The sequence below is a fragment of the Pezoporus flaviventris genome, unplaced genomic scaffold (assembly GCF_033815535.1).
Source record: "Pezoporus flaviventris isolate CSIRO_AGI_PZ_B2104156 unplaced genomic scaffold, CSIRO_AGI_Pfla_v1 ptg000029l, whole genome shotgun sequence".
Lineage (NCBI taxonomy): Eukaryota > Metazoa > Chordata > Aves > Psittaciformes > Psittacidae > Pezoporus > Pezoporus flaviventris.
In genome coordinates this window covers 11,311,995-11,333,932 of record NW_026892577.1, presented here as the reverse complement: position 1 = coordinate 11,333,932, position 21,938 = coordinate 11,311,995, and the positions used below count along the sequence as shown (strand labels likewise).

Sequence of the window (21,938 nt, the reverse complement as noted above, 5' to 3'; positions counted from 1 at the left end):
AGCTATGAAACAGGGATTACTGAACTTCACGAACACTTGGCACTGAGTAAGAGAGCAGGCAGGAGAGTTTCCTCGTACCTACTGCTTGCAGTGAAATTGTACCTGTCTGTTGTGTTCTTGTTCAGTATGCAAGCTAAGTAAGAAAAACGTGAATAATTCAAATTAGGACCAAAAAGGAATTAATGAAAATATTTAGTGCACCCCACAAAACCAAGGCAGAATCAGGTTTACCTGTATCTTTTCTCAAAGATGTTGCTAACGTTGCCTGAAGACACTCTTAAAGTGGCACATCATTTTTAGACTATCCATTCTAGTGTTTAGCTACCCTTATTGTGAGAAAGCTTCATGTGCTCTCTAATTCTTCACTGTGATTTAAATTACTTACTAGTTATCTTCTCCAAGATAGATATCGAGAATGGTTTATTTCTTTCTCCTTTGTGTCGGCCCTTATGTATTTGAAGTCTGCTTTCATGTTTCCTCTTGCTTTTGTCTTTAAGCTAAAGCACATCAGTCTTTGCTCAGTCATTTTTTATAGATTGCACACATGAGGAGGGCTTACCAGCGCCCTAATTGTTCTCATTTGCTTTTCCCAGGGTTTTTCTTGCTGATCCAAGTCTCTAGTGAAACAATGTTTTTCAGTTTAACTTCTGCACTTATTAATCACTGTAATATGGAGAGTCTGCACTGGGCCTTGGGAACTGCCAAACGGGATTAGTTTCAGATGGAGTGAAATTTAATAGAGAGAGTTCTTTACTAAACAAGCCAGTGAGAGACGAGTTTATTCTTGTGTGAGACAGGAATTGATGTTTCTTTCTTTGCTTTGGTTCTAGTTTGTAAAACATTTGAAATTCATGTGGCTGATGTACTTAATCTCCTTCCTGCCATGGTAGTAATGTGACAGTGAGTTTCATGGACTGATCATTCAGAAGAAGTGTGCCTTCCAACCCAGTGGGTTTGGGTCTCAAATGGGCATATTCTTGTCTTTATATTTTGATGATAAATGGGGTCTTGCCAAACGTTTTCTAATTCTTGTGCAAGACCAAATATGAAATAGACTGGCCAGGGAAGTGGTTGAGTCACCGTCCCTGGAGGTATTTAAAAGATGTATAGACATGGCACTTAGGGACATGGTTTAGTGGTGGACTTGGCCTTGTTAGGTTAACAGTTGGACTCCATGATCTTAAGGGTGACTTCCCACCTACATGATTCTATGACTCTGTGTCACACCAATATAGTAACAAGAAAAGAAGGATGAATAATTCCACTTTACTCCATGCGTCTTGATACAGGTGGGAACACGTGGAAGGGAGACTGTTTTGTTCCACATCCAGGACTAGACAGTTCTGGTCCTGTCTCAGAGAGCATAATTTAATAGATTGTGTTTTCCAGATTCTCCACTTGTTTTCTCTCTTGTGTCAGTCAGAGGCAGCTGCCTTGGGAGAAGCAAAAACTCTGCATCATTTATTCCTATCTGTAAAACAGGGTTCATATTGATATACCTCCCCATAGGAAGTCATATGCTTTGTTCCTTTAATGAAAGATGCTATGAAAGTATGAAGCGTCTGTGTGAGTAACTGTCTGCACAGCTGCCCCATAACTGTTAAAAATGGCATGATCATAACACATTGGCTAAAGGCAGAGTACCTGGTGTGAAACAGAAGCCTTTACAGTACAATCCCCAGAGAGAGAAGCGGTACAAAAATATACAGGGAGGCCTTACAAAAGGAAAATAACAAGACTCCAGTGTATCAGAGTTCTTTGAGGCCATTACTCCTGCTTTGCTGGAAGACAAAACTTTTAAGTTAAACATTTTAGCTGAGGTAAGGAGACATAGAAGAGACTTTTAATTCTCCCATTCCAAAATTCCTCTTCATCTTACTTAGTGCAGCACAATGAAATCAGCACACTTCAGGACACATCTTGTTAGTAAACATCTGTCCCTCAGCAGCATAGAAAAGAAAACCAAAGAGGCATCAAAGTAGACGGAACAGCTCATTCCATCTATTTTTATAGATTATTGTACATACTCTAACTAGCAAAGTGTTTATGAAAGTGACCTGCAAAGAGGCAAGGAGTTTGGCTGATGATGTCTTCTGATTTATGGGAGAGTGGTCTAACTGTTTCTGATTTTTTCTCTTCTCCCAGTTTGACTCTAAGGCATGTGTCTAGGATGGCATGTTTGGTAGTCATACCCTTTAGAGAAGCTGTTGGAGGTCTCAGGAATGTGCAGTTTTAAGCTTCCTTAGAATTTGGTTGTATGTTGTTGTGGTTGCTACCTCCTTTTTGTGTTTTGAGGTGTGTGTGGTGCGACTGGTTTGTTTTTTAGAACAAAGATTTTTAAATGAGCTTGATTGGACAGTGCATTGAACAACCTGATACTAGCTGGCCCTGCTTTGGGCACAGGTTGCACCAGAGGTTTCTCCCATCCCAAGTTACTCTGGCAGTACGTATCTTTTTGATATTTCAAGGTTAAAATCAAGAAGGGTGAGTTTTAAATAATCCAGGCAAAAATGGCATTCTTCTGCCTTAGTCGCTCTCTAGTTGTGGGCATTTCAGCCCTCCAGTTGTCATTCAGGGCAAAAGCTGCTTGAAGCTGTAAGATGAGTAACAAGTTGTGGAAAATAATCAGGGTGAACTCCTTTGGCTTAAAATGCTAGGTCTTTGCAGACTTCCTTCTGTCAAGGTTTTGCACAGAGGAGGTCATGTCTCTCAGTACTGGGGTTAAAACTCAGGACCTTGAGCATAAAAAGGAGTTCTGCTACACCATGCTATGCCTCTACCAGGACTTTTGCTGCTTGTTTCACAACCTAAAGCAGCGGTGATCTTTTTCTTTCTGTCTTGGCTAAGAGAGGGAAAAGTACGTCTGTGCTGTGACAGAAAGACAGGGACCAACTCCAGTACTTAGGGTATCTGTGGAGTAAAGCTGAACGAGACAGAAGCCCCACTTGATAGTTACAGTGTTACTGGAGCTTCAAATCAGAAACTTTGCACAGACTGGTGACAAATTGGTGGGATTTAGTGGTCAGGTTAGAGGGCGAATGCTTAATGAGAGTAGTTGCACTACTAGCTATCATGGAGGAAGCAGGAGCATAAAAAATCTCCAAGGCTGGGCTTTTCTCTTGCTGCAGTTTCGCTCTACAGCATTGCTAAGCTTGTGTGGCTCATGGAGGACTTGTATTTTCTTCTTTGCAGATGAGCACCGGCTACACAGTGGCAAGCTGTGTCTGATTATCCTGACATGCATAGCAGAGGTAGGTTTCTTGGTTGAAAGTGTTCAGCAGATGGTAACAGGGCTCTATCTGCATGCACATCCCCTGCTCCTGTTGAGCAGGAGCTGAAGATCTGCAGTGGTACTGAGTAGTGAGGACCTCAGGCACTTAACATTTGGCTAATAAACCTGATGCATTACTGTTAAAATTCACTTGAAAGTTGGCTCATGTTATTTGGGTTACTGAACTCCCAAAGATGAAGAGAGAAAAGAGTGAACCTAAGCCTTTTCTCTTTCAGCTGTTGAATGACGCTGTGGTGTGGCTTTTAGATGAGCAATGTGCTAATGGCTTTCAGCTCTGTGCTCTTCATGCTAAGCATGGGCAATGCCATATCCCATCTGCTTAAGAAGGATATGAATCTGAAAGAAAGCTCTATGACTGTAGGTGCCTACAAGCAAGACAAGTAGCAAATCTGATAGTAGGGTGAGAAAGCAATATTGCAGAGCTACGTCAGTAGTCCTGTCTGAATGTGGTCCTGTCTCATGGGAAGTATGTGCTAATGGAATGATTGATGTCCTGAATGATGATTGACTTTGTGTGGCATTTGCATTTTGCTTGCAAGTACAGAACTTTCATTCTTTATTAAGAATAAAAAGCAGTGATGCTGATAGCCAAGGTAAGGATTTTGAAGTAATGTTTCTCCAGGGTGCAGCTTGAAAGTTAATCATCTGCATTTCAAATATTTATAATTAAATTTGTTTGGTACTTAAGTTCTTCAGGTGGACCTATAGATAATACAAGATTCTGTTTCTGCAGAGTAAGAACATGTTTTGGTTCTGGTAGTAAAGGGAGGGTATATTTATTACCAAACCTGGCTGTGCATTATCTGGAGGAATTACTTTAATTTAGAGCTGGTCCTGGAATGAGCTTTGCCTGAGGGGTAGTGCAGCTGATAAACCTACCTGCTAGTACTGCAGGAACTTCTGGCATGGTGGGTCCATCAAAAAGCCAGTATAAACATTCATCCATGCAGTCATAGGAACCTGCATGGAAATCCAACTCATGAATTATACAGCACTTGTTAAACTCTTGCCACTGTGGTGTGTGCAGTCCAGAGTTTGGATGAGCAAAGGAGGAGAGCAGAAAATAAATTGTTAACAAAACAAGCAGTAGCACAGACTTTGGTTAGAGTGGAATTAGGATCAGGAGTGTTTCACTTTTGTGTGATTGGAGACACGGGTGAGGACAAGAGGAGGTGACAGCTGGCTTAATAACCTTATAGCTCTATGTTGGGATTTTTACACTGAAACACATGTGACTTGAGAGGCAAGTGGGAGGTGTCAGGCCCTTGGCTGGCTATTCATATCTCCTCCCTTTTCTTGCTCTTTTCAATAGGATCAGTATGCTAATGCTTTTCTCCATGATGACAACATGAATTTTCGAGTAAACCTACACAGGATGGTGAGTTTTTTCTTCCAGATGGTCTATTTTCTCTCTGTGGTGAGAACACAGAGGATTTTAGTCCCTGTATGTTGAAAACTATGTCAGAGACTTCTAACCTAGATTGCTAAAGCATGTGAAAATACTGGTGAGAAATGCAGTAGTTGGGGAATGATTTTTGAAGTTGCTCTCAGAACATTTCACTCCTTCAAAGAACAAAGAGCTGGTTTCCCTGTCGGTGAATTCAGGGGCCTGTGTAGCTGGGGAGGAGCTGTGTATGGGGTCTCTAAGGAGATCTGTGTCAGAGAGAATGTTCTGCCTGAATCTTCAGCAAGCATTAGCCCTTATGTGATACGTTAATTGCCAGCTGGAGTTACACCGAGTGCTCAGATTTGGTTTATGCTTCATCCTGGGTGGGGTGATTCACCTTCAAGGATTAAGACTTTTTTTTCCAGAGCTTTTTCTTATGGATACGTGTGGAGGAAGTGTCTTTACCTGTGTCATGAAGCTCTGTACTTACAAGTAATTTGAATGGTTATCCTAACTTGATGTCTGGCAAGTTCCACCTCATCTGACAGTGCAGCAGCACTTGAAAGTATCCCTAGTCCAGGACAGGAAAAAGCATCTTGCTTTATAGTGAGCATACTACACGGATGCTAGTTATTTCCACTTAACTACAAACTTGCCCTTCAGTTAACCTTTCTGGCCTGTTACAATAAAGACCAAAGCCATTTAATACTGTACATGCTGATCAAAATGCTGATCAAACTTCTGGGTCAGGAGTAAATCACTGTGTTAACCAAGGGGGAGGAATTGCTGTGTGCTGACATTTTTTTGTGTGTGGTGGTATTTCTTCTTCCACCACTCCCACCCCTCCCCATGATATAACAGTGCCCTTCAGTTATGCAGCTAGAGAAACAAAAACCGTAGTCAGCATGCTGAAACGCATGGCACAATTTTGCTCCAGCCATGGCTTGTAGGATTAAATAGATGAGAAAGCATTTGGCAAAAAAGGCAAAGGGAAGCCTGTGCTGATGGAACTATGTGCACAAAAGATACAGTAATACGCAGAATGTCACTTCAGGCTTCTACTGAATTCTTCTCTTCTTTGTGTGTTTGAAGCCAATGAGACATAGAAAGAAAGCAGCAGATAAAAACCTGCCCTGTCGCCCGCTGGTGTGTGCAGTGCTTGGTGAGTACTGTTAAAGCGCGTGTTTGTGCTTCCTGAAGCACCTTTTATTCTGCAATGGAAATATGAGATTTGTGGATCAAGGGGAGAGATGGATTGACTTAAAAGGAGAGCAGTTCCATACTAAAGATACTTCCAGCAGTGGACTGTCCCTCTTTATATGTGGCTGCTCACAGAGAAATTAAATCCAAGATTACTGCTCTGTAGCAAGAAATCCTGTATAAATTTACAGTAAGTTTTGCAGAAGCTTCTTGACGCCTTTTACCTGAATTAGTAACAATAGGGAGGGCTGTTAGAATCATAGGATTGTAGAACATTTAGGGCTGGAAAGGACCTTAAGATCATCTAGTTCCAACCCCCCTGCCATGGGCAGGGACACCTCACACTAAACCATCTCACCTAAGGCTCTGTCCAACCTGGCCTTGAACACTGCCAGGGATCGAGCATTCACAACCTCCCTGGGCAACCCATTCCAGTGCCTCACCACCCTTACAGTAAAGAACTTCCTCCTTATATCCAGTCTAAACTTCCCCTGTTTAAGTTTGAACCCATTACCCCTTGTCCTATCACTACAGTCCCTAATGAAGAGTCCATCCCCAGCATCCCTATAGGCCCACTTCAGATACTGGAAGGCTGCTATGAGGTCTCCACGCAGCCTTCTCTTCTCCAGGCTGAACAGCCCCAACTTTCTGAGCCTACCTTCACGCGGGAGGTGCTCCAGTCCCCTGATCATCCCTTGTGGCCCTCCTCTGGACTTGTTCCAACAGTTCCATGTCTTTTTTACGTTGAGGACACCAGAAGTGCACACAGTGCTCCAGGTGAGGTCTCACGAGAGCAGAGTAGAGGAGCAGGATCACCTCCTTCGACCTGCTGGTCATGCTCCTTTTGATACAGCCCAGGATGTTGACTAATATATTCAGTGTTTTAGGTGATCATGACAACAGTTAGTCACAATGATATGATGAAGGCAAACCTCTGGAAAGGACACATTTGTGAATGTGTTTTCTGGGCATGTGGTCTTTTCTGAGCAGAAGTCTGATAGGAATGTCCGTAGCTAGGTCTGATTTTGCCTGTGGAGATAGAGGCACAATGAAAAGGTTTTCAGGGAGCATATGATTAAATTGGGATGCTCATTGCTGTGGAGGCCCAAAGCATAAATGGGTGCAGAAATGGGTGGAGTCTGGATCACTGATGACCCTTAAGCCTGATGATTTGGAAGCAGTCTAAGACTCCAGCATTTTCAAACAGGTGATTGTTGAAGTCAGGACGCAGCAACTTCATGAAGAATCTTCCTATACTTCATGCACTCTTTCCTTACACTATTTTTAGTCACAATTGAGTCATATTGCTGGGCTATTAGTGCCCTAGGAGGTGACATCTTCCAGTTGCTGCCACTAGCCCAGGTTAAGCATGTGACACTGAAGCTGTATTGGGCAGAGAACACATTTGTGTTCAGTTAGCAGTTATTAGCTGAACCATGCTAACTTACCCCTTTTATTGTATTTCTCTATTCTTTGTCTCTTAGCCTCACACTGGGGGTTCTAAAATGTTAGAGACATTCTCCCTAATTTTTTTAAATCTTTTCTCTTGAGTGAGGTTTCAGCAGATGTTTAGCCCATGTTGAGGTCAGACTTGGTTTACTTGCTTCAGAGTTTATTTTAGGGAAAAAAATCAGTGTTCTCGACAATGCCTTCTCTTCAAGTAAACATGTAAGTTCTGCATTATTTCTGGTAAGAACGATTTTCTAAAATGTGCTTCTTAATGGAATTTTCCATTTGTGACATGGCTTGAAATATGGGAGCAATTCTAAGCATCAGAATTCATGGTGTAGACTTTAACTAATAGTGGGGGAAAGCTTATGGGGAAGCAGTGCCTGAAAGTGAGTTACAATATATACCCTCAGTTTCCAGTGGTTGGGTTTATTTTTTAATTCTAAAGGATGTCTAATGCTCTTCAAAACAAACAAGGGAAATTTCTCTCATCTAAGCAGGACTGTTTTCTGGTAGAGGTACGTAGATGGGGTAGTTTGACTTCCCTGTTGTCTACTAGAAGTTGACCATAGCTAGGTCAATGCTTACCTTATCATTTTCTTTTCTGTCAGATTTGATGGTGGAATTCATCGTAACACACATGATGAAGGAATTTCCTATGGATCTCTATGTGTAAGTGTCTGTGGGGTGACTCATTGTGATTTCCTTTGAAGTTTGAATTTGGGTGCAATTCTAGTCATAGAGCAGTCTTCTGGCTGAAACAACACTTTGTGGCTGGTGGTGGGAGCATGAACTCCTGCAGCAACTTTTCTTCTAAAATGCTCTGTATGCCAGAAAATTGAAAGCAAAATGAGTTTCCACCTTTTGGACCGATTTCTAATCTCCTTGATCAAACACAAAGAGCTTTTCAGTCTGAAAGAACTTTCATAATATACAGTCATTGCAAGAATCTCCACTTCCCAGAAAATGAATCTTGGTCTAGAAACTGAAAAGACAGTTTTGAAAACCCCAAGTATTGACTGACGTGAGGCCTGGAAGGCAATCTGGAGAGTGGGAGAGAGGTTTAAGCCTGAAATAGCCTGTTAGGCAGCAAGGGGTAAAATTTAGCAATGGGGAAAGGGAGAGAAGAGGACAGGGCTACACGTACATACTCCATGTGTCCCATGAGGCCCCTAGAATGCTTTGTTCTGCTTTAGCCTGGAGGGCAGAAATAGGATTTAGACTGATCATTGGCTTTTCCCTGACTGTTTGTACAGTACTGAATTTCCCCAAGGCTTGAACCAGCACTGTTCTGTAGAAGAGATAAAGATACATAGGCTGTTTTCCCTTAAGGTAGCTTTTCAGCATGTTCTGATTTTGCCCAAATAACCTTGCAACTGCAGTGCCTTTGCAAGGGTTGTTCAATTCAATTATGGGTTCATGAGAAATGTTTGAGATTTTTTTAATGACAATTACAGAATTAGCTATAGATGGGTATAGCGCATTGGAATCTCACAAGGGGGAGATGAAAAATGCTTGGGCTCAAAGGTAAGGTCACATCTAGAAACCCCGTGAGAGTAAAAATAATGAGCAGCAGCAACCACCAGTGGACATCTGTATCCATTCATTTTGGCATGTTTGTGCAGTCCTTTCACTGCACTGCTGCTGAAACCATCCTGTAGCAGACACAGTTATTGCAGGCAAAGTGGGTGTTCTGAATGCACAAATAGTGTCATACTTCTCTGCAGTACATTTAAAAGGTGACAGTATGAAGCTGCTTAAAGGAGGGCATATTAATATTTAAAAGAGAAATCTAAGGTTGCTTTGACCAAGGGTGCTTTGTGTCCATTATGTACATTATGAATCCTCGGCACAAAGCCAAAACCAGAGACACCCCACCGGGATGGATAATTCTGTAAAAGCAGTTTCATAACTAAAGCAGTGTGGTCTGGGAGTCTATGGTCTGGTAGCTGCTGCTCTGGCTCTTTAGCCAGGGGTACTAGGACTGTTATGCCCCTTCTCATACATTTACTTCCATGCCTTAACTTCACACAGAAAGCTGTGTGGTGCTGTATACAACCACAAGGTTTCAATGCTGTGTTAGGTCTGCAGAGTGTTTTGCATTAACAGCTACTGTAATTATAAAGAAAGGTTTTAGCCATTGCCTGATTCTCTCTGTTAAGTACCATAAGTAGTTGTGGCTTTTTTTTGTAGAGGCCAGTTTTAGTCTTACAGCCAGACAAATACAAAGGTGGGAAGGTACTGGCATTGGCTGGTACCAGTAACATCAGAAATAGCAGGTCTCTTCCCAGGGTGATTGCTGTTCCTGATCTGAAGCTGTCTGTATCCTAGCTGATTTGCTCCTTTTTCTTGGTTGAATTTATGAGAATACAGTTTGAAATACAGCACTTAATGTGATGCTCAGGCATTATAAATGGGTTTACCTTCATTTGTCTAAGGTTAGTTTTCTTACCCCATCGTGGTATTTTTGGGATCATCTAACGGTCTGAAAAGAATGATGTGTACCTTCTGCATATTATTTCTTATGACTTTTAAAAGGCTTATCTTGAACTTTTCACCCCAATTTTGAATAACTTTCATGTAAATATTTTAAAATTCAATTTCTCTGTATTTGTCTATGTAGTGTCTTTCAGTGGTGTCTCTTCACTGACATGTTGACATTAATGAGACAATATTGTTTTGAGAAATAAGGATTTGGACAAAAAGGAATTTTTCCTTTTTAAAGTCTTCCTTCTGTTTTTTCTAAATGTCAGTAACTAAAAATAGCTTGGTCCAACAAATTCAAATTTGTATATATTTTCTGTCTTGTCTTTAACGATAGCCACTGCTAGAGAAGCTACTCATTATATTGTATATTTAGTTCTGATGTTATTTGTGAAGAATGTGCACTTGAGAGTTTGTATGAACACTGGATGCTTTAGAGACCTACAGGATTTGGAGACTTCACAAGTATACTAGCTGTACATTGGGAGATTTCAGAGCATGTGGGTGTATTGCTTGGTCATTCCAAAGCTCATACTTAACTTACTTGTTTAAGGAGACTGGAAAATTTGACAGAAATCTTACTCTCTTTTTTTTTTTGAGTGTAATTAAGTTGGATACCATGGCCAAACTAAAAATCCTGCAGTTTGTCATTTCCTTTAGCCTCATCATTTGGACCAAAGAAACTGAGAAGCTCCATTGTGTCCAGATTTTACAAAATCTGAGTGCAGGACCTCATAGGTATGGAGCGTGCAATTTAAGTAACTCCTTTTGTGGAGCTTATGAGACCCTCAGGTACAGGTATCAATGAGTGGAAAGTATTCGTTAAATATAAACAACAAACTTGCATTTGTAGTTGGTCCAACCATGTTGAGCTTAAACTGGCTTATATGCTCCTTTCCCTCTCTTGTCTGGTTCTTCCTTATGGGTGTCACTTCTGTTTAGTTGCCCAAAATCATGAGCCCCATGCTCCTCTGATAGGCTTTGAGTTTGTCTATTTCCCTGCTGCTGATTTCAGAGACGTTTCCAGCTTCAATGTAGAATTGCCGGGAAATGCAGTATAATTAAGTCTTTGCCCTCTCTCTTCCAGACGGTGCATTCAGATTGTGCACAAGCTGCTGTGCTACCAGAAGAAATGCAGAGTGAGGCTTCATTACACTTGGAGGGAGCTCTGGTCAGGTACTTCACATCTGCAGAGACAGTCAAACATGAAAATCCCAGAGTGGGCGGCTGTTTGGTGGCTGTGACTCCTTGTTCCGTTGCTACAGGGTTGAACACCAAGCAGCAATTCTGTTAAAGCATCTTTATTTTGCTTCTTAGTTGCTACATGCTAATTACCTCTTTCGGAAAGCCAGGTCATTATCATAATGGTAGCTAATTTACTTTCTTGTCTGGCCATGATCACCATGGTATCCAAATGTCTTTGTTTTCTGTTTCATTACCTGAATCCCTCTTCACCTGATTGGAGAAATTGAGTAATGTTTATGCAGTAGTGTTTATCTCTGAGATACTTGTAAGTTGAAAGGAGGTAGGCCCTTGAGTAAAAGGGGATGGATCATACTATTTTTTGTATTTACTGTGAGATGGATGCACATAGAATAGGGTGTGCAGCTCCTTCTGAAGGCAGCTACCTAGAAATGTCAGTGGGAAGGAAGAGAAGCTTTTAACTCTGACCTTTGCTTTGGTTGTAGATAGTCTGGTTCGTGCCACTGGTATCCTGAAATAGATAAGTATTATGGGGTTTGACTCATAATCTAGTGGACGTAGCTTTGTAGGACTGTTCTATGAGGCAATTGTTGTGTGGGAGGTCAGAGGAAGAGGGTAGCAGAATGGATGATGACACCTAACAAGCTGCTTCTGTGGATGGAGTGTGTGCTTCTGTTCTTATCTTGCAAGCAGTGAAGTAGCTGAGCTGGGAAAGTACAGTTAATCCCCTAGCTGTTGTGGCTTAAAAGAGGGTTTATGAAAATTCAAGGGAACATGGTCCTAATTTTGTATTCCTGGAGCTGTGCTTGTGACCTGGAATCAGTGACTTGGCTAGTGTAATGCAACTCCCATCAGAAATCTGAGAGAGGATGACTTTTGAAACAGGTGGTGATGAGTGGTTTGTGAAGCTGTTCTCAATTAACACTGAGTACTTCCCTTCAGTACCTTTGCACAGTTGGGTGTAGGTTCAGAGAAATGAACCAACAATCTGAGTCACTTTCACATATTACATTTTCGCCTTGGGTGACCTGTGGCTCATTGAGGCTTTCTAAATTATTCCTGTAGAAGGTGAAGTGGGTGCCCCTAATTAAGGGATTAACAATTTATTTTCATTTGTTTTGTTCAGAATAGAGCCCCTAGAGGCATGGCTGCAGTGTAGTGCTGGTTCAGGAGACAAGCATGTACAATGTCAAAGTCTGTTGTGAATAGAAATTGCATCTGGTGGCGTGTCTGATGCCTTCTTACCAGTTACCAGTGAACTTTATCCATTCATCTTTGGCCTGGCTCAGCGGGGTCTTTCTGACCTGGCGGTTTGAGGTCTCAAATATAATGCCTTTTTCTTGAAGATACTCTTCTACAGTTCAGAAAGCGTGCTCTTGGGCATCTTTCAATCCTCATCTTTTTCCTATTTTAGGGGGAAGGAAACACAAATCCTTGGTACATGCTGAGATTCAGTATCTTGGGATAGTCTTGTTAGCTGTCTCTAATTAGCTGGTGTTTGTACAGTGCCTGAGAAACACAAACTGCCTCTGAAGTATTAAATACTGCATATGCTTCGAAAGCGAAGCAGTAAAGTAAAAACCACTTGGATTGGTCAGGTTTCTGTGAAGGACCTGGAATGTCTGCACCCCTGATGTAGCTGAAGAGCTCCATGCTTACTATAGATTTGTGTGTTTAGGGAAATCCTCTCAAGCAGGAATAAATTACAGGAAGAATGTTTCAAGTTTTTGTTTTTTTTTCTTGTAGGATGTTGAGATGATCAGAGAAATTCTTCAGTAGGTGTAGGTGACTCATGCAGGCTGGAAGGCCCTGGGTTGTATGGTGCGTGCACCTGTAAAAGGGCCCATCCTGGTTGCTCCAGGTGTACTTCTGGTGTGCTCTATGTGGCAAACTAAATGCTAATTGCTGGCTCTATCTTGAGATGTATTTCATAATTAACTCATCCCTGTTAAGGCTGCTCTTTGATTACCCAGAGTGCTGCTGCCTTTGTGAAAAAAAAAAAAAGGCTATTTTTCTGGTCTGGATCTATCTGACAGGGAATTCCAAACCAGAACGTGGGAACTTCTGAATTAATTTCTATCCTTAATGTGAGCATATTCCCCTTCAGGCTTTTATTTGGGATTGAACAATTAGTTATCACTGCTGATGAACAGCTGAAAGGGAGCAGCTATTCACTGTAAGGTCTGAGATACCAAGTTGCACCATCAGGCATGCTTTACAGAAGGTCTTCAAGCCCACCCTTGTCTTCTTGAATGACAAGGTGTGTGATGACTGAAGCAATGTCCCTGTTGTGCAGCATGGATAATGGCAATGGAAGCCCCCTAACAGAGCTGAGTTGGAGGGAACTGGGATGAGAAAGTATTGCAAGAAAGCGAGAGAATTGTATCTGGCACGTAAGAGGAGGAGAGTTGTTTCAGGCAGAAAATAGAGTAGGAGAAGAAGACAAAGGGAATACTGTGGGGTAGGTAGACAGTATAGGGTATGAAGGAACTGAGATAAAGGTTGTAGGTGGAAGCAGTAGCAGTGTATGGAGCCTACTGTTCACTTGCTGATTCTAATGTTAGCTAGTTTCTAATTAAGGAAAGCCATATGGTGTCATATGGTGGATAGCTGCTCTTCCTTTGTGGGTGCTTTGTCTTCACTATGGATGGTCAGCAGCACTTTGAGAAAGTGTCTGCATTTTCCTTTTTGGTTTTAGGGTGCAGTGATTGCAGAGAAAAGCAGTGTTTGGCAACTCTCAGGACACACATCAGGTTGCTTGTGCAATCTGGAAATACTTCATAGTTTTTTGGATATGTCATCTGAGCTTGAGAGCAATATTGTTACTGGGTTCTGGTTGTGATCCAGCCTTAGCTTCTTTATTAGGTTAATTCTCTCATATTTGACAAGGGGTAATGGGTTTAAATTTCAACAGGGGAAGTTCAGGTTAGATATAAGGAAGAAGTTCTTTATTGTGAGGGTGGTGAGGCACTGGAACAGGCTGCCCAAAGAAGTGGTAAATGCTCCATCCCTGGCAGTGTTCAAAACCAGGTTGAACAGAGCCTCTAAGGTGAGGATTCCCATGGCAGGCAGTTTGGAACCAAATGATCTACCTTAAGGTCCTTTCCAACCCAAACCATTCTATGATTGAAGAAGCTGGTGAATGAAGTTGCTAAGCCACTGTCCATCATATTTGAAAAATTGTAGCAGTCAGGTGAAGTTCCTGAGGACTGGAAAAAGGGAAATAAAACCCCCATTTTCAAGAAGGGGAAAATGGAGGACTTGGGAAACTACACACCAGTCAGTCTCACCTCTGTTCCTGGCAGGATCATGGAGCAGGTTGTCTTGGAAAGCATGCTAAGGCACATAAAAACGAGGTGGTTGGTGACAGCCAGCATGGCTTCACTAAGGGGAAATCCTGCCTGACCAATTTGGTGGCCTTCTATGATGGGGCTATGGAACTGATGGACAGGGGTAGAGCAGTTGACATCATCTACCTGGACTTGTGCAAAGCATTCGACACTGTCCCGCATGACATCCTTGTCTCTAAACTGGAGACACATCAATTTGATGGTTGGACACCCAGTGGCTAAGGAATTGTCTGGATGGCTGCATGCAAAGAGTTGCGGTCTATGGCTCAATGTCCAGCTGGAGATAGGTAACAAGTGGTGTCCCTCAGGGTTTGGTGTTGGGACTGATCCTGTTCAACCAGTTTCCTGCTCTCAGAAATAGCATGTTATGGCCAATGTTTTCATTAACTTCTCCCCCTTTTCATATGAAAAATGAGTTTGATTTTGCAGGCCATAAAGGTGGGGTTTGGGTTTTAGTTGTTGAACTCTAGCTAGTTTGTACAGCACTTAAGCGATGGAAGGTGCTATATATGTTGTTGTTGTCATCAAGCATGTATAAGCTATGCCAAAAGAGTTTTCATGAGTCATTTAAGCTTTTTATATAAAAAGACCTCATTTCTTCAACTCCTCCCACCTCAAAATTAGTAATGCTTGAGCAATTCACTCAGAGCTTAGGGGGTGCAGGTAACTTCTTTGCAGTTGCTATGGTTTGCTTTAAGCAAAAGCCATATTTAAAGAAACAGAAAAGCAATTCTAATATAGACTTACAATAGCAAGAGTGAGAAATCTTTCATATCATAATGAATAATGGTGAAATAACTATTTATTAGGGCAATTGAATGCAAAGTAGGATGAAAAATGAGCTTTGCCATTAGCAAGCGTTGAAGATCTGTTTCCAAATTATTGTGGGCTACAGTTTCTTATCTTGTAGCTTAGTTAATTTAACAGATGTTGAATACACTGCCAAAGGTGCTTCAAATGTGTAGCACTATCAAGAAGCTCATTTTCTCCATTTTTATTTTGGGATTATTAAAGAAGACTTTTGCAGTGCTACTGGACAAAATACAAGTTTTTCCTTCTTGTAGACTCCTTGGATCTTTCTGTCAGTTTCTGTATTTATAACATGAGAATAATATGACTTTCAGAATCCTTTTTGGTGAATGCTAAAGAGGTGAAATGTTCTTCTGTGGAACATGGTAAAATAAAGAAGTAATACTTCGGGGGGGGGGGGCTGTGGAAAAGCCCGCACTTTCAGTATGTGTAATGCACTTGCCCTTACCCAGTGCATATTTGAGGTGGTATTGTTTAGTCACTTGTACTTTGCTTTGTTATTTCTGTGGCTGAAATATTGATTACTGATAGTATATTACCTCTGGCATTCCTGATTCTCCAGCTGTTGATCAGGTCTGCTTCAGCCTTCTGATTTGTGTTGCTGAACAGACTGGGAATCAGATGATGTTGCGCCTCCCCTTCATCTCTAATCCCGCTGTCACTGTTGCATTCTGCAGCAGCTACCTGGCAAGGGAAGCTTGTCTTCTTGCAGCTCTTGTGAAGGCAGGATTCCTGCATATACTGGTATACCACACAGTCTAGCTCACTGATAAAATGCCTGATCATGAGATGCAGCGAGAGTTTGAAAGACTGTAGGGCTGCTTGGCCAGTCAGAAAAAAACACTTAAAGATTTTAGAGACAAGAATCAAAGACCTAAAATTTGACCTTCTTATAAACTTGCAGAATGACTTACGGCTTTAAGAAATGCCAAGGTTCAAGATCCAGCAACACTGTCTTCTGCATGCTTCTGAAGTCTTAAGAGTTCAGAGAAAGCAGTCATGTTCCAGCTGATGGTATAGATAAGGCTGCTGTGGTAATTTCTGTGCAGTAAAAAAGTCTTTAATATAGTAATGAAGAAAGAAATGGCTTTCAGTTGTGAAGGATGTTGCAAGCTTAAGAAAGCGGTCACTTCAGCACATCATCTTCAAAGGTAACTAATAAAGGTCATGTGTAGGGAAAGGGTAGGAAGAACAGGAGCTCGTGTATAGTAGAAATTGAAATCTAGGGTGAGTACAAAGAACGTCTGTTTGTCTCTGTTAAAGGGTTTTACTTGAACTTCCCGTTTTGGGAAGAAAAAAAGTTATGTGAGACTTGACCTTTCAAATACCATCCAGCAGAATGCTTTCTGATTTCACTGCACTGCTTATAAACTGTAAGGAGAACTATAGAACAAATGCTAGAGTTTTAACACCTTTGTAGGTCAACATACTCTACCTAATGCAGGTTTTACTGCTACTTTTACCCTCTCATTTCTCTATGCCTTTTGATAGTGGGAGGCTAGCCCAACTTTTCAAAACTGCACATTGGAATCTCCACGTGACTAATGGCTCCCAGCCACGTGCTATATGCCTTGCTGGAGATTTGGGATCTCATGAGTTGTTTGAGTACAAGGTGATGCTGGCATTTTAAAGAAGTTGCCAACTCACTGAGGAATGAGGCTGGAAGTGGGAAGGATGGGCTCCCTCTGCACATCCCAGTGGTAGTTCCTTGGGAGCACCAGGAACTGAGGGAAGATGCAGCAATAGCAGTCTCCAAGCTGGTTAAAGGTGAGCTGCTGAGCAGCTTGCAGTGGGAATGGGAGTTCTGAGTTGATGGGGTGGGTAGGTCTTTGGAGTTGTAGGGGATCTCAATCTGGGAGGATGTAGAGCCTAAGATGAATTGGAGGTGAATAGTGTGTTGGGAGGAATAGGAGGGACTAGGTAGGATGAGGTCTGGGGTTAGAGTGTTGGGGAGGCTGGGAGGTGTTACTGAATAGAAAATTTGGGTTAGAAATCATTGCATCCTCTAGAAAGGGAGCTAGTCAGCATTTTTAACTCTCAGGGATAGAACTAAATATCCTTTTCTCATTCTCCTGCTCGAATGCCTTCCTAGGATCATTCTTTGGTGTGGGAAATTGAGGAATGAGAGCCAGTGGCTAGCTCAGGTGTGTATCTTGGATATTTTCCCTTTTCCCAGTGCTTCTGATATATTGTATGCTTGAAAGAGGAAAACATACTTTCTTCTCAGAATGACGTTTTGACTTTCCGCTGTGCTTATGACTTCTTTCTTTGCTGAGAAGGACATGGACAGGACATGGACATTCACAGGTCTCATATTACCACCCTGAGGACAGAGCTGCTTGGCTCTAGGATTTCAAAAAACAGCGAGGTCCTCTAGTATTCCTTATCTTGCAAATTGAAAATGGAGAGCATCAGCCAGCTGTATAGTAGGAAGCTCAATGTGTTCACAAGCACTTGTGCTTGTTGACTCCTGTGAAGTTTCTGAGGAGGTAGAATATTACTGAAAAGCTATTGGAAAGAATATAGTTTCTCACGCAAAACTAAAGGCTGAAACTGTTATCTGCCGTGGAATAGGTAGTGGGGGCTGGCAGCACTTAGAGTTGCCCATTTGTTTTGCTCATAGGAATGCTGGTGCTTGGTTGGACATGTGGTACTGTGTTGGCATAAGCTTGGTACAGGAGTGCAACTGTTAGTCCTGTTAGCTATTTCAGTGAGTTTAGGAAAGGTTTGAAATGGAAAGATAATTTTATAAAGTGAATTTTGTTTGTAGTTGTAAAGAGCATTGTTGGTTGATATTCACTGATGTATTTAATTTGTACTTCTGGTAGCACTCCATGTTAACCTAAAGAAAACCCTAGTCCCATCTTCTACAGCTTACTTACAGGCAGAAGACATGTGAAGCTGAGAAGGAAGACTGTAAACATCTGCTTGTAAACTTCTGGTGCCATTCTCAACTGGTGGTCCAATTTCATGTTAACCTTCCCACATTACTTCCTTCAGACAAAGCTAAAACACTTTCGTGGTAAGAGCACACAGCCATATGGCAAAATGCACTGACCTAAGTTTCCTAGAGAAGATAGTGTAAGAAATGCGAAAACTCTGGCTTTTTTGTAAAAGAGGATGTTCTAAATTCCCCACATGGTGCATTTTTAAGAAGCATCTACTTTTACTTAAATCTTTCTTAGTGTTCTGTTACTTCATTCTAGTTACCTTCCCTTTATTTTAATACTAATGATGAAGAGTTTGACTCTAGTTGGCCATGGAGAGAAAAAGAGTAATACAAGATTTGTGGTTGTTACTGATCAATTGGTAAGATCAGGGTGGGGAATTCATCAACAGAGCCTTGCTCAGATGGCCTAAAGTCTAGTAACCTTTTGGTCATCCTGCCACAGTCTGGCTGGTCTCATCTGGATATGTTGCTCTGTCATGCAGATTACTTCTTAAATAAAACTAGCTAACATGGGAGAGTGTGATTGTGATTCCGTAAGCACATTTTGCAGATCATGATGACCTAGTGGATATCGTATGGTAATTTCTCCTAGGAAACAGTTCTATTGGTGACAGCAATGCTACAGCCAGAGCTGTTCACAGCCATTTCTTTGCACAGAGGGGTTGCAGCATTCATGCAGTGATGCCTGTCCCCTTTTTGTTTTCAAGAAGCAGCCCTCCTGGATTCCATACTTTGCTGCCTTTCCTTGTTTTCACACAATATTTCTGCTCTTTCTCAAAATTCTCCTTTTTTGTTTTAAAACTGAGTGCAAAAATGTGCAGCCTTAACTCCCAAGACTACTATTTAATCAACAGTGTGAACCTGCACTGTCAGACAGAATAGAATTAAACTCAGTACTTCCTTTTCCTCTAAAGGGGAATTAAGCTTGTGGGTGTATGGGTTTTTATTTTTTATTTATGCTTTTTAAGAAAAAAAGCATATTGTTCATTTGAGCTTTAGCTGAATTTGGAGAATTTGGTTTCTCACTGCTTGCTGGATTGCTATCAAGCAGCATTGCTCTGGCATCAGCAGTCAGCATTTCCATTAAGCTTGCAATTTTCACACCATTGGCTGCTGTTAGGCTGGAACAGTGAGTACCAGGGATGGGGAGCATGTAAAGAAAGTAAAGGATTGGAAGTGAAGTGGCCTACTCGACTGATCCTGGGAGCGGTGGGTTACGCCAGCATGTGCTCCAGCCCTCTGGCAAGCTGTTGTTTCTCATTAAGAATACAGGCTGTTTCATGCTTATAACCTGAGAGTCATGGGGAGAAGAGGGAACAACTGTTGAGAGTGCCGAGATGCTGGTGATGGGGAGCTTGCCAATTGCTGACTTCTGTCTGCCACAGAGTTTTAGTGGCTGGGAGCAGGAGCTCGGCAGTGCCTGTGGCAACAAGCAGGGAGGCAGCGGATAGAGAAGCTGTCCAGACAAGTGAAATCTTTACAACTATGAGTAGGGTGCTCCCTCCCTGTCAGAGCAGAGGGAAGAAGCTGAAGCATGTTGAATAGTGATGTTGACAGAGCTTTTATTGCTTCCCCTGCTCCCCTGGGAGGGGACTGCAGCAATGGTGCAGCAGTTTTGTTTCCTAGCACTTTGGCTGATTGACGGGAAGCTGCAAGTGCTGTCCCTGCATAATTGATTCACTTGTCCAAGGATGCTGGGATAGTTTGTGCCGCAGGGAGTTCTGGTGCATTAGTTTGTAATAGCAGTATAGCTATTTCTCGGACATGCTTCCTGCTACCTCTGTTGTTTTTTTCTGTCAAACCCTATCTGTAGATATTCATCTCCTGCTGAGTTTGTTTTGATCACTGTTCTGCTGAGTGTCTGCCAGTGCTGAACATGGCCATATCTGCACCCTCTTAACACTCAGGTCATGTCAATACATTGTATTTGAGCTTTTTGTATCCCTACTTCTGAGTTTATCTTCAGGTATAGCATTTATCACATCTATTACAGGTGGTTACTCTGTTCTGGAGTCTGTCCTCATAACAGCACAGTGGGGTATATGCTTATCGTAGCTTAGCCCTTCTGACTTCCAGCCTGGAATAGGAGAGTGAACTGGTCTGTGGTTATGGTATTGTCATGTTGTGAGTGTTATTTCCACAGTCTGTGCTGTAGTTTCCCTTATGTAAAAGGGGGTCATGCTGAATTTTGGAATCTGGAAGAGCATGATGAGAGAGCATTGTTTTGACCATTACTTTTTAACAGGTATTTGGTGTTGACCAGTTAGAAACAGAATCCTGAGCGTAGGTGGGCTTTTGGCTCCTGTTGCTATATTTATGCTTTCAGTGCTGTTGCAGATAGGATGGTGCTGTTTACCCTTTTGTGTAGGAGAAGTTGAAGCACAGACATACCAAAGTGCTGCTTCCTGAGGAGCTGAATCCAATTTGTTTTCCATTACAGTCTAGTGCATTAATCCTTACCAGGTCTGGCTAGAGTGGTATGTACCTTAGCTTGAGAGTATGTGTATGTGAACAGGATGGCTGTAAGAGGTCCAGGGTGGTTACTGTGCTGTAGCAGCACTCCTAGGTGGAAGATTTCTTTGCAGCATTGAAGTGTTACCCAGATGGCATCATCAGCTGCCCTATAGTGATGTGTGAGTGAGGATCCTCTTAAGGGGGTTGCCAGTGAAGTACTAAAAAGAGAACACAGAATACACTGTTGGTACAATGGTAACTTCCAGAGGCAATGAGAAAAAAGAGTGTGCCCTGAGAGTTGGAGAGTACAAAATGGCAGGATTTTAGTAGAGTCCAGGATCCTGTTAACTGATGTTATACTGCAGATGAGGAGCCCTCACATCTCTTTTTCTCCTTTGCTCCTTGGTTGAGGGCCATTGTATGCACCATTAGAAGATATTTGACCTGTAAGTGCAGCTGATGCAGTGACAGAGGCCTCCATACTCTGCTCAACCGATCCAAGCTCTCATTGATGTGTGTCTCAGGGCTGTTCTCTTCTGCTCTGTTGTGCAATAACACATCAGAGCCTTCTGAAGCTCTTGGCAGAGTTTGTGCTACATTCTGACTTGCCTAAGGGATGATACTGCTTCTTTTCTTTTCCTCCTTTTCTCTGCTTAACCTGCCTCCATGCTCCTGTTGCATTACACGTGACGCATACAGTGAACACTGAGACACTAAATAGAACAGAAACTGTTCCAATCCCAAATGGGCTGGGGCTGAATATACTTCTGTTTGAAATGAGGCTTACAGGGAGAGAAGGTAAATCTTCTATGGAAGGAGGAACAGAAGGAGGGAGCGAAGGGCATCTGTAGCAGGAATTAATTCCTTCCTGGGAGAAGAGATGTTGGGTGCCCACAGTCTTATCGCAGAGGATTGCCTTGAAGAAGGGTAACAAATAACTGAGCAGGGATACTGTTGCTCCTCAGCACACAGGCTGGCCACAGGAGCTGATAAAGGAAAGTGTCTGCCCTCAAAAGCAGCTGTGTAGCAGAGGAGCTAAGAGCTTCTTTCACTGCTGTCATTTCAGTTTTAAAAGCAGGGAGGGTATCTAAAAGCTGGTGATGTCCCTTTTCATCCTTTGGCTGAAATCCTTGGGAGAGAAAATTGCCTAAAAACCCAACCTGTATACTTTACACCACTCACAAACAGCAAATCATACGGCTTCATGTCCAGCATAAGTGTCCACTCAACATACTTTCCTACTTGGTTTTGAGGATATAAATATAGGTGTTCAGGGCTGTGTTCTTGTTGATTTAAGATGCACAGCCAGCGTGCTCAGATCAGGTCACAGAATTAGGAGCTTGCATGCAGATACTGATG

General features: G+C 42.1%; 1 protein-coding gene across 3 annotated transcripts in view; it reads left to right on the top strand.

Moving 5' to 3' along the window:
• ARMH3 (armadillo like helical domain containing 3) overlaps positions 1-21,938 on the top strand; it is a 129,150-nt gene that overhangs the window by 29,749 nt on the left and 77,463 nt on the right. For all 3 annotated transcript variants that reach the window (XM_061458947.1, XM_061458946.1, XM_061458949.1), the window contains 5 exons: positions 3,193-3,251; positions 4,605-4,670; positions 5,772-5,841; positions 7,940-8,000; positions 10,900-10,988. In XM_061458947.1, the coding sequence (XP_061314931.1) occupies positions 3,193-3,251; positions 4,605-4,670; positions 5,772-5,841; positions 7,940-8,000; positions 10,900-10,988 (345 nt within the window). The remainder of the gene's footprint in view (positions 1-3,192; positions 3,252-4,604; positions 4,671-5,771; positions 5,842-7,939; positions 8,001-10,899; positions 10,989-21,938) is intronic.